The following is a 16,696-nucleotide window of genomic DNA, read 5'->3' as shown; positions in this document are numbered from 1 at the left end:
GTTTTAATTATACTCAAAAATATAAATCCTTAATATTGGTTCATTAATGTGGTAAAACTTTTGAAATTTAATTTGTTTTGAAAAACTATGCAATCATTAAGAAATGTCATTTTTTCATATATTTCTTTTTAAATTAAAAGCTATTAATAAAGAAAAATTACTTTACCTTTTCAGCAGTAGTTAAAACGAGCCGGTTCTGAAACACTTCAAGGTCATTGGTTGTCGCGATCGAACCGGACGTCTGGGGTATGATGTCATCGGGTAGTGGGGTGGGGGACCTCGATCCGGTGTATCTGCATAGATCTAAATCCTGCATCTTATATAGTTCTGAGAAGATTTATGTGATCTCCGAGATGTAGATCTTGTGATTCAATTGTATTCAGTCTCTGGGCTATAGACGCTCATAAATGTAACCTGAAATTATTTCAATACAAAAAACTTTCCGATAATAATGCAAAAGAAATCGCATTCCTCATCAACATTGGGGAAGATGTAGAAAGTTTGCTTAAAAATACAATTAAAAGACAGGTTCGATTACCTACAGTTTTTTTTCTGGAATACAAAATTTAGTACAGAAAACGAAGGTACTTTGGAATAAGATGATAAAGAAATCTGCATCGTGTGATTATCGAGTAAATTATGTAGGTGAAATAGAAGGGGGATCGAAAAAACATTTCTTATTGCTACCAAGGTGGATAACAGTCGATATCTGTTAGCGTCGACAACTTGTTGATCCGTATAAACATAAACTGTAAAAGGGTGCGGTTACCGGACCAAAGACAAGGTAAGATCAATCCTTGACAACGGTCCACCTCGGGAATCAAAAACAAAAAGTTCTAGGTTAGAACTGTGTAAACCGTCATTAGTCAACATAATAGAATGCTCATTCAATAACGACCTCGTTACATACTACCATATTAATAAAAAATAAAAGAAGAAAGCGAAGAAAGCGAACTATATTAAGAAAGCGAAGAAGATATACACAGATTCCTACTCAGCCTTAAACAGAATGTTGTAAATCTACTTACCGAGTCGCTTAGAGAATGTAAAAAAAACCATAAAATTCAATCTATTCCTAGAATGTGTACATGAAAGACGAAGAAAAATGGTAGACAGTAACAAAGAACACAAAACATAAGATACAAACTTTAAAACAGAATTGATACTAGTAATCAACAAAGCCGACATTGTCAAAGCACTAATTAAGGCTTTTCAATAAAATAATAAACGAAGAGAAGGAATTTATAATTAAAGAAAGCGGGTGGTCTTTACTGAGCATAGACAGTCTGGTAGTCCCATAAACAAATACTTCCCCTTAAGGGATTCAACACAGGTATACCTCCCTAAAGAAATTAAAGAAAAGAAAGCTGTGATTAATGTCAAAATGAAGTACTGCTTCAAAACTATATTATCGATACATGTGACCGGACCGAATCCTCAGTTAATTGAACGATACTATGTTTTGGACGATAAATATGACTTCCATGAAAAAATATTCAACTCAAATAATAGACAGCTAGGTTCGAGAAAGCTAATAAGTTTTCGATAAACGTATATGTACTAAAGAAATACAATGAAATAAAAGCTATAAAAGTGTGCGATGAGGAAGAATCTGTTCATTATGATTTGCTGTACATTAACGTAGAAAAGAGCAGTCACTATAGCTATATATCAAATCTATCCCATGTAGTTCGATCACAGCTGACGAAAATTTATCATAAAATAGAAATAATGCAAATGATGCTTCACCTCCTTCCGGTAAGTCGTCGATTGTGACAGGAAAATGCAGGTTTACCTTTGATGCTGTTTGATGAACAAACCGGCTAATTTTAAAATGCCACAACATAGGAAAGTTGGTACACCGTCTACATTATCGTTTAAGAATTACCAAAACTTGTTTCCCGTTCATGTCGTCAACAAGATTCAAGAACATTGCAGGTTTACCGGCTGGTTCAGGTTAGCTTTTATAACAGTTGCAACCTGCGCAGAACCAAGAAAATCAGTATCACTGCCTTCGTCCAAAAATGTATTAGGCTGCAATTCTCACTTCATCAAAAAAGAACTGGAATATGACGGCAAAATGATATTCATTTTGATACCGAAAACGACTGGAAAATTCATTACGTTTACTAAGATCATCTGCGAAAATATACCGGTAAAGAATTTAGACAGATTCCAGTTTATGATGGCCAGATTTGAAAAACTGGCATCCAACTTACCGGAATACGCATTCCAGCATATCTGGAAGTATATCAGGGAACAAGAATTGCCACTAGTTACAAGAAAATATCCTTACGACTACACCGACTCCAGTTCGAAGCTTGAAGAAATGGCCTTACCTTCTAAGGAACATTTGTACATTGGAATAACCAACTCTAACAAAGATGAAGACAATTAAAAACATGCACAAAATGTATGGAATTACTTCGTCTGAAACAGGTTTGGTAAACACAGTTATGGCTATTTGAGACGTGACGTCCTGTTACTGGTGGACATGTATTAAAACTTTGAAACGCTATGCTTAAACACATACAATCTAAATGAAGCACATTACTTATTGGCTCCAGGGGTGGCTCCAGGGGTGCATTGATAGCATCTTGACAGGCAAGATAGAATATGTTGAGGCTTTTAAAGATGACTTCTGGCAAAACCTCTCAGAGCTTGATTCAAAACGGGACGGTGGGGCGTTTAGATTCGTCACATGGTGGGTGTCTTCGCCTTCGGGGTTAGGACGTATAATGTACTGACGACACTGTTTCTGAGTCATACTTTTGCTATTAGGTTGCTCAAGGCGATCAGAAATGGCTTGCTTGAGACAAAGATGCGTAAAAATATTAAAGTTTTGCCAAAGTCCTTGGCTAAAAGGCTAGTTATTTTTATTTTTTAGAAATTGTGGATGACGTAAAACGTGAAATAGCCGAAAGGTTACATCGACTGGCTGAACGCAATTAGCCGACTCATACTGTAGAACTGAAGGTTCTCAACGACTTCTACCAAGCCACATTGGTCCTAATGATTCCTTATTCTAAAATAACCAAAGGGTATTATTACATTATGACTATGATAGATTGGTTTTCTAAATTCCATTCGCTTATCGAATTTATCATTCGATAAAAAGGACTACCGCTGATGATGTAGTTCCTCGATGAGGTTGCTATGTTCAACCGTTATCGTTAATTTTAAGGGTTGTGTAATGTAATAATGACTCCTAACCTCTGTTGTAGGAATCCTTCCTTGAGATAATGGCTGGCCACCAGCCAAACTAGCTCTAAGCGCTGTTAAATGGTGGACAGGTACTAGCTGGCATACAGCGACCGAGCCGTGGAAGCCTAAATTGCTGCCTTTTAGATATAAGAACTTCGATAGTTTTAATTGTAACAAGGGGTGCGCCTCCCCGATTTAGTTTTATTGTTGACAAGTGAGTGACTGGGAGACTTAAGCGGGTGCTGTACGGCACCCTGCTTTTTCGCTCACGCATGTTAGGTAGCTCATTAGGAGCAGATAGGATCGAGGTCGCTATACAGTTTTTAGAGGCACAGTAGCCGTTTTTTGGCACGGAAATTTGGTCTATGCTCTAGGGCGACCGAATGGGGTGGTGGTGGGAGAAATGCCAGCTAACAAAAACCAAACTGTTAATCGTTTAAGAGATATACAGTTAGAATTAAATATGAGGTTACACGAAGTGGAAAACATCAATCGTTTAAGCAAAACTTTCTTTACGCAAGATTTCTTGCAAGCTGCTCTCAACATACATGGAAAATAGAATCAGTGTACATGAATACATGAATGAAATAAGTTACACGTATCGGAAGCCATCACAGCACATGTTATCAATAACGAAAAAGCAAAATCGATTAGAGAAAAATTAACGAGGAGAACGACATATGGAAGAAAATGACTGGGAAGATCTTCCTCGTAGGTATTGAAATCAGACCCAATGTTTGTGATAGTTTCCAATTTTGTTAAATAACAAGGCTTCACAACTTGTAATTACAAGTAGCTTTGGCTAATAAGTCCGTGAATAAGAAGTGAAAAACTACGACTAGCAAATGTTGGTGAAGTTGTGTCATCATGGTTCTGTACTTGCGAATACTAAAATACTACTCTGTATTGGTCTTCGAAACAGTTGTGAAGTACGCACCTTTTACCGGTAAAGTGTAGCCTATAAAATAGGGTCGTGCTGATTGATACTGGTCTAGTTACCATATGTTCTATTTGTTCTGATGAGAATCTTGATGGGGGGAGTGCACTTCTCGCCTGAAATCCACGTCTTTCAGGTCCAAGATAGAGGCGCGGTGGTCGCTCGCTAAATCTTCTGAGAGAACCATCCACTGGTACTGATTCTTCCTCCACCTACAGTCCAGGATGATGAGGTCAAGCACCGACCGATGACCTCTCGCTACGTACTCTCTTGGGCGTGTCGTCATTAATGCAGATGCAGCCGGCAGTTTCCAGGAGATCACCAAGGATATGTCCCCTCCTGTTGATGTATCGACTGCCAGCCGCCATCATCTTGCTGTTAAAATCACCCAACATTACGATCCTCTTGGTTGAATTGATAATCACACTTTGTAAAGTGTTGATGAAGATGGTCCGCGATCGCAATGTTATGCGAAATGTATACACCCACGAATAGAGCTGTTTCAGTCTCAACAGCCACCACGCCCCTACCTCTAAACTTGAAACTCCATTGTATACTATGACTAACGTCCATAATGGCAACATCTCCCGACATATCCAAGTTTGGCAGCTTCATATTTATTGGGCTCGTTGACCACAAAGAGGTCTACGTTCCTGTCTGCAACAATACGACTGATTAAGTTGTGAGCGAGAATACTCCTATTGACATTCGCTAACATGTTCCTAATCATGCGATTTTTTCTTACATTGCCATGCTCCAGTCCTGTGTTCACCGCTCTTACAATCGAGGCATTGCTTAGGTTCCAGGCAATCTGCTATCTTGTGACCTCCGCTGCCGCAGTTGAAACACAGGTCGAGCCTATCTGGGTCCTTGCATTCGTGCCTCCTATGTCCTGTGCCCCAACAACGGTAGCACCTATCTTCATCTTCCCGGTTGTATGCTCGGCAGCTAATCCATCCGATTCTTATTCTCTCCTCGACCAGTTTGCATGGCGCTCTGTAAGAGGTCATGACCGTGACGTTTTGTGTCCCTCCGAAGCCCTTCCTCATGGATGTTATCTTGACATCCTCCCTAGAGCCCACACGATTTATAATGGCGGCCATGACCTCTTGCTCTGTTGTGTCGTGTTCGACATCTCGGATGTGTACAACAGTTCTCCTTCCAGCTCTGCTCTTTATATCAACGTGAGGTTCGGCAGCCTTGCCCCTCAGGATAGATGTAAATTGTTCCGCTTTCTCAGCTCCTTGTATCCTGACATGGAGATCCTCGTTGCGCCCCTTTCGAAATGAGATAACATTATTTGCCTCCTCGCTTGTGACGGCGCCCTTCATGGATCGGAGGAACTCCGCGTACGTTTTACCTTCTGCTTTGCCATTCACTGTTCGGCTTTGCTCCGCCGGTGGAGTAGCCTTCTTTATCGGGATTTGATTATTACCAATGTGCCTGGTCACACCATCCTCTTGAAGAGTTAACACATATACAGGTGCTTCCCTTGTTCTGAAGATATAGGATATGATCTTCTTGGCGAAATTTCCCATACTGCCCGAAGGCAGAATGTACGCTGCATTTCGTGACTGTATAGCTATCTATTTGAATGCCTTCAATAAACAAGAAAGGGTATCCCTTTCAGGGGCTCCCGAGACATAATGTATCCTAAATTTATTTTTCTTTTCTTCAACAGTTTGATCTCCTATTAGAGTTATTTCGTCTTTTATGATGTCACCAGCTGCGATCTTGTTACCCATATCCTGCTCACCTACTCTCTTTAAATCTGTAAGAGTGCAAGTGTCTTTGACTTCAGATGGAAGGTCCGTAACCAACTTCACTTTGCCCCTAAGTGAGTTAGGCCACCTTTTTGGGAGAAGCTCAATAAGTTCTTCATCATTCAAATCGCTGGTCAAAATGTATTCCATGTAATCTTCACCCGCAATAGGATCCGTTTGGGTAGCTTGGGAAGTCTTATTGTCTGGAGAGGATAACTCAGAAAGCGTGTTCAGTCCCTCGTATACTCGCCTTAGGTCTTGTTCATGGGTCGCAATATATTTATTGAAACCTGGGCCTATATATTGTTTCAACGATTCCAGTATCAGACCCAATTGATATGTTAGACTGGTCACTGTGTCGGATGACTCTTCTTCCTCCTCGGAAGATCCTTGCCGGAGCCTCTTCTTCCCTTTTAATTCAACTTTTTTGACTGTCGCCGGTTTTGTCATGCTGCTGCTGCTTTGGGCGGATGTCCCATCCGTAGGGAGTGTCTACTAAGTAGTGTCTACTTAGTTCCGCTCTAACCCACCGCCAGCAGTAGTGTCTACTTAATCAAGCTCTAACCCTCGCAGCACTTCCTTCTTCATCTAGTTCACATATTAACCGCCAACACTAATGTCTCGAATTTCAAACCAATCTCATGCGACACCAAACCTAATAAAATATGAGATTTAGATCGGTAAATTTTATGCCGTCTTCGGACCTGCAAAAGATACGATACTTAGAACTCACACAACTTTGACATCACATGACCATGAGATGTGCTATCATCGGACCTACATAAGACATCCGATTTAGATGTGCTGCAGTCAACGACAACTGCTCTGACGTCACATGGCCTTCAACTGTGCTAACGTCAGAACCACATAAGATAAAATATTTAGATCTACGCAGATACTCCGGCACAATGTTCCCTACCACACCAATCGATGATGTCACACCTGACACGTGACCACCAAGTATTTAAGAACCGGCTTGAATTATCTACCTTGAAAGCTATTTATAGTATGAAGATTGAAGTCTCTTCAATAACAATTAAAATTTCAATTTAAAAAATATAATACGTTTACAATTATGTATAATGATTTCTAGCTCGAATTTTAAATTTGATAATTTATGACTTGAAATAATTTTTGCAAATGCTAAAACCATGAAAGAATGGAAAAACAGATTATTCCCTCGTTGTTCGATAGACAATTTACATCGAAATTTAAAAGAACTACAATTCTCTTAACGCAAATCCTTATACAAATAAAACACTTCGGAAGCGATTTTAATCAAATTTTAATTTGATTAAAATTTTTATAAGTTTAAAAAGTTACAAAATAAATTAAATTAGAAAAAAATATCTAGATTACTCACTTTTATTCACATCATCGTCGAAGAAGAATAATCCCATGATTTTAAGTTACACTATAACTGGCAAATTTGTAGTAAATTGTAGATTCAATTGTCCACTACAGCTGATATAAAATCATCGTTTTTTCATGGGGAATTAAAGTACTTATACAATTTCAAATGACAATGGGGATATATATTTGCCGGAAGGCTTGGAAAAGGCGCTTTTAATATGATTTCAAACATAATTTTTATACAATTTAGCAGTTACCTCAAATCACCATTTGTAACATTAAAACTTTTGTTTCAATCGATTTGAAATTTTGTATAACTGCTAACGGTACAATATGTTAATTTTCTTAGTTTACTGTTTTAAATTGCCTTATCAGATGAGTTAAATCAGTCAAAGATTTAACTAGTCAAGATTTATTTCATATAAACAGTAATTCGTGATTGACAGGCACCTTAAGCATACTGTTACAATCACACCATCCAAGTCTTATTTGTATAATACGAGGGTAAGTCAATTATTATCCGCAATGTAGTTATAAATTTTATTGCAATACAAATAGGAAACTTTCATGTACATAATTTTTCAACATAGTGCCCTTGCATTTTAAAGCACTTGGTCCATCGTTGCACAATCTTACTGATGCCCTCATAAATGAAGTTTTTCGGTTGAGTTGCTAGCCAGAAATGAACCGCTTCTTTCACTATTTCGTCCGAGGTAAATCGACGGCCCTTTAATGCCTCTTTGAGTGGATCAACCAAGTGGTAGTCAGAAGGGGCAAGATCAGGATTATACAGAGGACGAGCAAATACTTCAAAGTTGAGTTACTGGAGCGTTTCAGCAGTGTGGATACCAGTATGTGGACGGGCATTGTCATGCAACAACACAACACTTTTCGACAGCAGTCCCCAGCGTTTGCTTCCAATTGCAGGCTTCAGCTTGGCAGTAAGCATCTCACTGTAACTCACTTGTTTATTCCAGTGTCACTTTCCTCATAATGTTCCAGTACAGGGCCTAGTGAGTCCAAAAGACCGTAAGCATAAATTTTCCTGCGAATCGTTGGGTCTTGAACATTTTTTTGCTGGGCGAATTTAGATGTTTCCATCCCATACTCAGCCATTACTCTCCGGCTCGTAATGATGGATCCGTGTTTCGTTACCATTGATGATTCTAAGAAGATGTCCCGTTCGTTACCATAGCGATCCAAATATTTTTGGCAAATGTCCATGCGCGTTTGTTTATGCAACTGTTGAGTTGTTTTGGGACCCATCTTGTACAGACTTTATGAAACCCAAGTCTGTTGTGGATGATTTCGTAGGCAGAACCGTGACTAATTTACAGACGATGGGCCACATCATCGATAGTTAGTTACTCGTCTGTCTAAGAAAACCATGACACGTGCACCATTTTTTAATTTTTCAATCCATTCGTAGATTCGCAACTCCGTTGCGGCAAAACACGGTTCCCGTACTGTACCGAAAGTCTTCTATGAATTTCGGTCCTTGATACACCTTCCGACCACAGAAAACGGATCACTGAACGTTGCTCTTCTTTGGTGCAAACAGAAAGCGGAAAAGCCATGGTTAACGGCAGTGTAGCGATAATGGAACCAGCCTAGCAGCATCAAACCTGCACAGACATAACAATTAAACCGCGCATGCCTCATCTACGCAACATAAACAAAAATATAACTATATTGCGGATATTAATTGACTTACCCTCTTACTTTCCACATGATATTAAAAAAAACTATGCATTCTACTAAGTTCATATTTGGTTCGTTCAAGAAACGAACAACAGCAACAAAACAGTTGTTCAGATTATGAGTAAGAATCGTAATAAAACAAGAAGGCACGCAGATGTAACGAACTATCTTGAATCAAATCAATCCGTTCAAGTAATTTAACGCGTAAGTCGGATTATCCTCACTATATTTGAGAAATGGTTGCTATAACTTAAGAAGCTGTAAAAAGTAATAATTATTTTGTCGAAATTTTTCACTAAATAATACCAGAAAACATTATTTTTAAGTAGTAAAGTGACCACTAAAATATAAACCAAGTTTTATTCTTAATATTCAATTATGTTTATGTTGAAAATTATATAATAAATTAGCAAATGTGTTTTTTTCAGTCTTGACCAGAAAAAATAAAAATAAATTAAAATAAACAATTTAATTTTTACTGAATACAATTAAAATTTTTCCCAAACAGAAATGAACGTAATGTAACTTTTTTTTTAAATATAAATTTACATCATATATTTTAAGTAATTTTTACAGCCGCCTTAATTTACTCATCATTAAAGTTCTCATGAAATATTTTATGAATCTAGAATTTGTGATGGCTAATAAAGTACAGTATCATTACCAGGCATATGAAGAAATGATTTTAAATAAACAATTTGATTTCAAATGAAATGTGTTTAAGATTTCTTCATTTCAATACTGAAAGTACCAGAAAATCTTTCTTTATAATATTTCTCTTACCTGTGTTTTGTAGCAAAGGAAGAAACAAAATATATTTTAATTTATCCTCTTTTATTGACTACTTACTTTCCAATAAAAGCGGAACTCTTTTACCAGTAGTTTACTGATAGAGGTAAAATAAATCTAACTTTACATCTATTTTATTTTTTATTTTTTTCAATAATTTTCAGTAATAGCGGTATTGAACATCAATACTTCAGAGTTTCGTAAGTAATTATTTTAACAAAACTAAATTACTTAATAACGTTTACTTCTCTGATTTGTTATAGTTTTGCAGAACATAAAATATATTCATGGACATCATTTAATGTCCCGTGAGAAAATTGGCGTAAATCGTGCGTGCTAAACGGTTAAAAAAAAGTATATAAATAAGTGTTCTGAAAATCCATTTTGGGTTAGAGTGCTGAAAATCATTTTGACTATCTTTTCCAAATATAATTTAGTGAATTACTATTCCTGTGAATGTTAATTACTGTATAAGTTTTAAAAGAATCTTAAAATTTTATCTCGATTATTATTCCATAAATTCTTTAGACTCGATATACCTTTATCGACTCTTTATATCACATTTAACAAACTATTCAAATAAATAAAGTTCAAGAAATAACAATTTCTAAGACGTTGTCGGAATTATATGAGCACAAACTATGTTACCGATGGAATAACAGTGATTCTGTAAAAGATAATCTATCAGTCTCACATTATACATGGATGGGGGAATATATTTTACAAGGATCAGTTTCCTCTTAAATGTAGCAGCCGAATCATAAAAAGGCGCTTTCTCGTCGGAAAAAAATATTGCACTGATTTCCGCAAAGTAGTTCTCATATTCCCCTTACGTGAAATAATTTTTATTTTTAATACTACTAAAAGACTTAAGCTTTCTTACTTATTGTAAGCAGCTTTTCTGACTCCACAGAGGTAAGTAGCGTCAACCGTAATAAAATTTTTCACTAAGATTATAAGAAAAATTGAAATTAATTTATTTTATGTGTTATTTAATTATTTTGTAAACTGCAGAATAACTGAGCCGGGTCGACAACATTTTCTTCAAATGTCTTCAAGAGATTAAAAAGGCACTTTGCATAGTTTAAAAAATATAAATAAAAAAAAAATATATATATATATAATACATTTAACATATCATTTTAGAAATTAAGAACAAAAATCTTCTGACCGAGAGAATTACAACGTAAGTCTGAAGGCGATATTTACAACTTATCTTGTGAAATCCTATATTTTAGAAATACACATTAATTTAATTTGTAAGATAAAAATAATAACTTCTTTAGAAACGCGATAGGAATTTCATCAAAAAAATAATTACTAGAATGATTTATAAAAATTCTCTCAAAATTGAAATGGCTTTCAAAATTCGATTAAAAAAAGATTTTAATAAATTCTATTAGAAAAAAAAATTTAATTGTATATTTTATAGTAATATAAAATCACCAAAGCATTTGATACTCAATAGTTACTTCATTTCGATTAAATTTAAAAATTTCTTAATCTACTGGATATTTTGATACACAGCATAATCCAAGCTGATAACTGAACGCGGATATAAATGTAAATAGGTCTTGTTTACCCACCGTTTCATAAAGTTTTCAGAATTTATGAAATCATAATTACTTCCAACTGATTTATAACCTAATTATAATGGGTGTTTTTTTTAGAGTGATAATAATTTGAATTGAAATAAAACTCATAAAAAGGTAAGTTTGAAACCATGTTTTTTCATAGAAAGATAACTTTCTGACATTTAATTTTTGAAAATTCTTTAAGTCTAATTCTGAACCACTTTTTCAAGTAATTGGGAAAGTATTACGTTCAATAGCATGGTTCACGTTTGCTTCCAAAGCGTCAATTTTTGCTGGTTTATCAGCATAAATCAGAGACGCCACATATCCTCAAAGAAAATAATCCACTGGCGTTAGGTCACATGATCTTTGAGGCCAATTCACTGGAACATTTCACGAAAACATTTTGTCGCAAAATTGTTTCAATAAATCGATTGTTTTGGTAGCATTATGAGGTGTGACACCATCCTGTTGAAACCAAAATTGTTGCAGGTCGATGTCACGCAAATTTGAAAATAGATAATCACTGATCATTGATCTGTAACGAACACCATTGACTGCAACATGCGCTGCAACCTCATTTTTAAAGAAAGAATGACCGACGATGCCTCCAGCATGTAACCCATACAGTGAATTTTTCAGGATGAATGGAGACTTAAATTTCCGAGGATAGGCCATACTCCATATACGTTATTGGGCTTGTTGACATAACCATTTAAGCAGAAATGAGCTTTATCGCTAAACAACATTTTTCGATTAAATGTGGATCAGATTCCAATTGATTTAGAAGACACCATACTCCAAACAAACAACGCTAATTATGGTCTTGCGGCTTCAGTTCTTGTACCAATGCATATTGCATCTTATATGGGTGTTGATCAAGATCTTTACGTAATATTTTCATGTAATTAATGGACAAAGTACAAGATGTTGAGAACGACCACGAATAGACACATTCAACACTATTATTCAACACTATCACTAACCGCACCGATATTTTCGTCTGTATGTACAGATCCTAGTCTTATTGTTGGTTTTCATTCACTAGATTTGTTTGCTCTTGCATTTTCCATTGGAACCAACACATTCGGTCGTCCTAAAGCATAAGACCGAATATCTGTACCACAAAAGACTACTGCGCTTCGAAACAGTTTAGCGACCAGTGTCCTACCGAGCCAACCTAAAAGCGTGAGCGAAATAAGCGTGATACCATACACCAATCGCGTTCGTGTCCCACCACCCACTTGTCATATATCTCCGAAATGGGTAGGCGCATCCCGTCAACTACTAAAACATATATGACCATCAATAATTAAATTTATCTCGTCAAAGGCAGCAATTTGCTGCCACGCCTAGACCGCTGATTTCCAGCAACAACCTGTGCATTAGGCAAAATACTTTTATTCACACTCTTTGTCAGTTGAACAAAGCAACCGCATCAAGAAACTCTTACACGGTCCGATAATGCGGCTCTGGCCACATTGACTCACCGCGTGTGAGTGATTTTACACATCATGTAAAATTTGCGCATTTAGTTTATAATTTTTAAACTTTGACGAGTAATATATTTAGTAAATTTCAAATACATTAAAGTATCGTCTTTTCTTGATACGAATAGAATACCAGCTTGTAAATATGCTATGCAGTTTCTTCTTATTTTTTTTGAAATGTTGATTTTCATTCTGGTTTAGCTCTAAAAAGCTCTGTGGTAACTGAGCACTCTTTGCAATCTATGAATAATTAAATATTTTATTCTGATATAAACATAATTTAGATAGCGTCAGGAATGAGTAAATATGTTGTTCAACGAAAAAATAAAAAACAATTAAGAATCCAACATGGAACAGTTTTAATGAATTTTAAATTTATGAAAATCGTTTTTCTGAAGATTTTCAATCATTGCATTAAACTTTTATCCCCTCCCTTAAATTTTGTACATGAGTGGAGTTATCTATGGGTGATTAAGGCCTTTAACGGTCTTTTCAATAAATACTAACTAGTAATACCTTTCCAACCTTAATTAGGGATTGAATTAGATCGTGTTAGTTATTCTCAGTTGAAAATTTCACTGGTTTAGATGTTTTTAATCTAAATATACGATTTGTATCAGAATTAGCTAAAAAAAGATTGTTATTTACAGTTTTTTTGTCTCATTCTATAAATACTGATCAAAAAATGTTTAACTGATCAATTAATATGTATTACTATTATTTTTGTCTTCCTTTTTCATTTATCTACTTCGACTTATCTTTTTATTGGTTTTTTTTTTAATCTATGCGAAATTCAAACCTCTAAGTAAATTTTATTGTTCCCATTAATTAAGTTATGTGTTACGAAAGTGTCGGGTCTGAGTTCTGTTTTTATGTTTGCTTGGCATTTCTCCCGCCACCACCCTTTTCGGTCGCCCTAAAGCATAAGACCGAATGTCTGTGCTACAAACGGTTACTGAGGCTCGAAACAGTTTAGCGACCAGGGTCCTAAATAAGTCCTAGAGCTTACCTAACAGCATGAGCGGACTAAGCGCGGTACCATATACCACCGGCTTACGTGTCCCAACCGCTCACTTGTCATATATTTACGAAAATGGGTAGGTGCACCCCGATAACAACTAAAAATATGTGTGACAAAAATAAATTAAAATTTACGTCGCCTAGACAGCAATTCGCTGAAACGCCTAGGTCACTGAATGCCAGTAAGTAACTGTCCAACATATTAAAGCGCTAGAAGCCTAAATTGGCTGGTGGTGGGATATCTTTAGGTTAGATTCCCACAGCAGTGCGGTAGGAGTCTTTCCCTTACGTAAATTACAGATGTCGGTTTAACAAACCAACGGCATCAAGGAACTCCCACACGGTCAGATAATGTGGCTCTCGCCACAGTGACTCGCCGCTTGCGAATGGCCAATTTCTCCCATGACCTCTAAGTTTCAAGTTGGCCAGGTGTGGCCCCCCTAAGAGTAGGGCAGTCAAACATCGGGTGTTCATTTGACTGAACCTTCCCACAGACGCACAGCTCATCAGCTGCCAGGCGGAACCGAAACAGATATTGGTTCAAATTAATATGGTTGGTGAGCACCTGGAAACCTGTTGCCCTTAAAAAAGAACTCGAAGCATACCATCCCCCAGATCCCGTATAAATTTGTACAGGGATCTTCCGTTAGTGGTGGTGTCTCATTCCAGCTGCCATGCTTCATTCGCGAGGCTCTGCAGCCTCTTTCACAGGCGGGAGATGGGCAACTCAACGAAAATTAGATTCGGTGGCCCGGCCCGAAACCGCATCCCAATCACCTCGGCATCCAGTCCTCTTAGCAATTTCCACATAACTGCCCGAACTATAAATCGATTGGGAGAGCTTATCCCAATACCGTTTTAGTTTTTTTAAAATACCAGTTTATAAAATTAAGGCTCTAAACTGAGCATTCCTTAAATTTTCAACAAGTGCTCTGTTCATATCAAACCTATTCGCCTAAACCTGCGCGCGTAAGAAATCGTGCTTACGAAGACACCTTCTACATACACGATTTACATTTCACGGCCAGACAACCCGTAGTCCTACCGAGGAATCCTCCTACATTTATGCATTACTGAGACGACGTCCGCCGCTACTTGACTAATGTATTTGCTAAACAGCAACTTCTCATCAATCAAAACACCAAGGTATTTATGTAATCTAACTCGGCTAATTTCACAGCGTTTGTATTTAATATGAGGCACGCAGACTGTTTCCAGTCCAAACACGGCCATCTCCGGGACATTTGCCGAGAGGACCGTACTCCACAGGGTATAAGAAAACGGCCTCATGCCGTATTAAACGAACCACCGGGAAGAGGCGGTACGAGAGTCAAAAAATGACAAAACCAGGCTTAGGAGCCTCTATATCGCGTAACCTAAATATGAAAACCGCACAGAAATTCCGGCCGCGAAAGTGACCGTTTTCGCAATTAAATTTTGTTTTAAACTATTAAAAGCTAGACAACAGCCCACGCTGTCCCACGAAGAGACCACAATTTCATTTAGTCAGCATATGCGACTCCCTCCTGAGAACGGGGGCTATTTCTCCCTTCAAATAACTAGGGCTCCGTAAGGGGCACTCCTGCTAGCCAATAGGTGCTGGTACCAAAAGGACTTGAGCGGATGGACTGAAGGGGAATCACGCTGGGATTACTAGGCTCAAAAGTTTAGTCTCTCACGGTCAGAACCAGTAAATAAATTTCACGCTGGTCCCTACGGATAGGAACGCGAATTACCAAATCCGTCCATTAATAAAATTTAAACCGCCACTAAATCACCGATGAAATCCGCCCGATAATAGAAAGATACAGCAACAAGGGACATTGTCCAGGCTCTGCGATCTGTAGGGAGAAATATTGAAACTCCCGCCATTCTTGCGTTCCGTTCCTAGTTATACAGCACGGCAACAGAGGCCGAGAAGTGAAAGATAAAGAATGTTCTTTTGTAGATTTAAATAATTTTGTTATCATTTCCTATCTAACGTTTATATCTATTCTATTTATAGAATATATCTTAATTACCTTTCCTTCGTATTATAATAATCAATAAAGAACGTTATCAAATCGTAATTTCTCAGAACATTACGAGTAAAATATAAATTACTAACTGGATAGAATTCATTCTACCGTCTTATTTGATTGTGTTATTTAAGATTTTCTCTTAGAATAGAGTAATTTCCTTTTATAGTCTGTCCTTTAATAGCTTGTATCATTACTTGTATTTCCTTTCTATTGAATAAATCTATTGGTTCTTGCTTTTAACAAGTCGTTTTCATTTTTTTTTTTTTCAAATTTCGCTTTAAATTGCTATTAGGTAAAACAAACAGTACGTTACAAAGGTGTGTCAGTATGAAAATAAGTCGAACAGTAAAATTAGATAAATATTTACTCATCAATTGTTTGTGTGTGTTTCAGAAAAGACTACAATTTACAGAAATTTGTTGAAGAGAATGATATGACGTAAGTATTAATTTACTCAGTAATTGAGTTTGATGTGCTTACAGCACAATTTTTTAGATAACATCCATTAATATACTGTTTATAATAACAGGATTATTTTTATTCTTTTCATTGGCTAAGAGAAACACGAAATGACTTAAACAAAATAATGATTTGTTTGTACCATAATACGCTAAGTGAAGGTGAAAGACAATTAGTTCTGGGGAATGTTTGTTTGTTATTCTGGCACTCTCGGAAAAGAGTACATGTTTTCGACTGATTTATATCAAACAATTTCCCTAAACTTTGTAGGGGTAAAGAATTGATGAAACAAAGTGATAGTCGGTGGATGAATTTTTCCTGATTCTAAATATCAACTATTTTTTGTCATCAAATGGAATGATTAATAAAATTGATTTAAGAAGGG

The 16,696-nt window shown here is 36.7% G+C and overlaps 1 protein-coding gene across 1 annotated transcript in view; it reads left to right on the top strand.

The window, feature by feature from the left end:
• LOC142317322 (uncharacterized) overlaps positions 1 to 16,696 on the top strand; it is a 131,976-nt gene that overhangs the window by 91,952 nt on the left and 23,328 nt on the right. Inside the window, exons 14-15 of the mRNA XM_075353775.1 lie at positions 9,912 to 9,947; positions 16,246 to 16,290. Coding sequence (XP_075209890.1) covers positions 9,912 to 9,947; positions 16,246 to 16,290 — 81 coding nt within the window. The remainder of the gene's footprint in view (positions 1 to 9,911; positions 9,948 to 16,245; positions 16,291 to 16,696) is intronic.

The sequence above is a fragment of the Lycorma delicatula genome, chromosome 1 (genome assembly GCF_047948215.1).
Source record: "Lycorma delicatula isolate Av1 chromosome 1, ASM4794821v1, whole genome shotgun sequence".
In the NCBI taxonomy this organism is placed as follows: Eukaryota; Metazoa; Arthropoda; class Insecta; order Hemiptera; family Fulgoridae; genus Lycorma; species Lycorma delicatula.
Note: the sequence above shows the minus strand (reverse complement) of the source record. Positions and strands in the feature narration are given on the sequence as shown.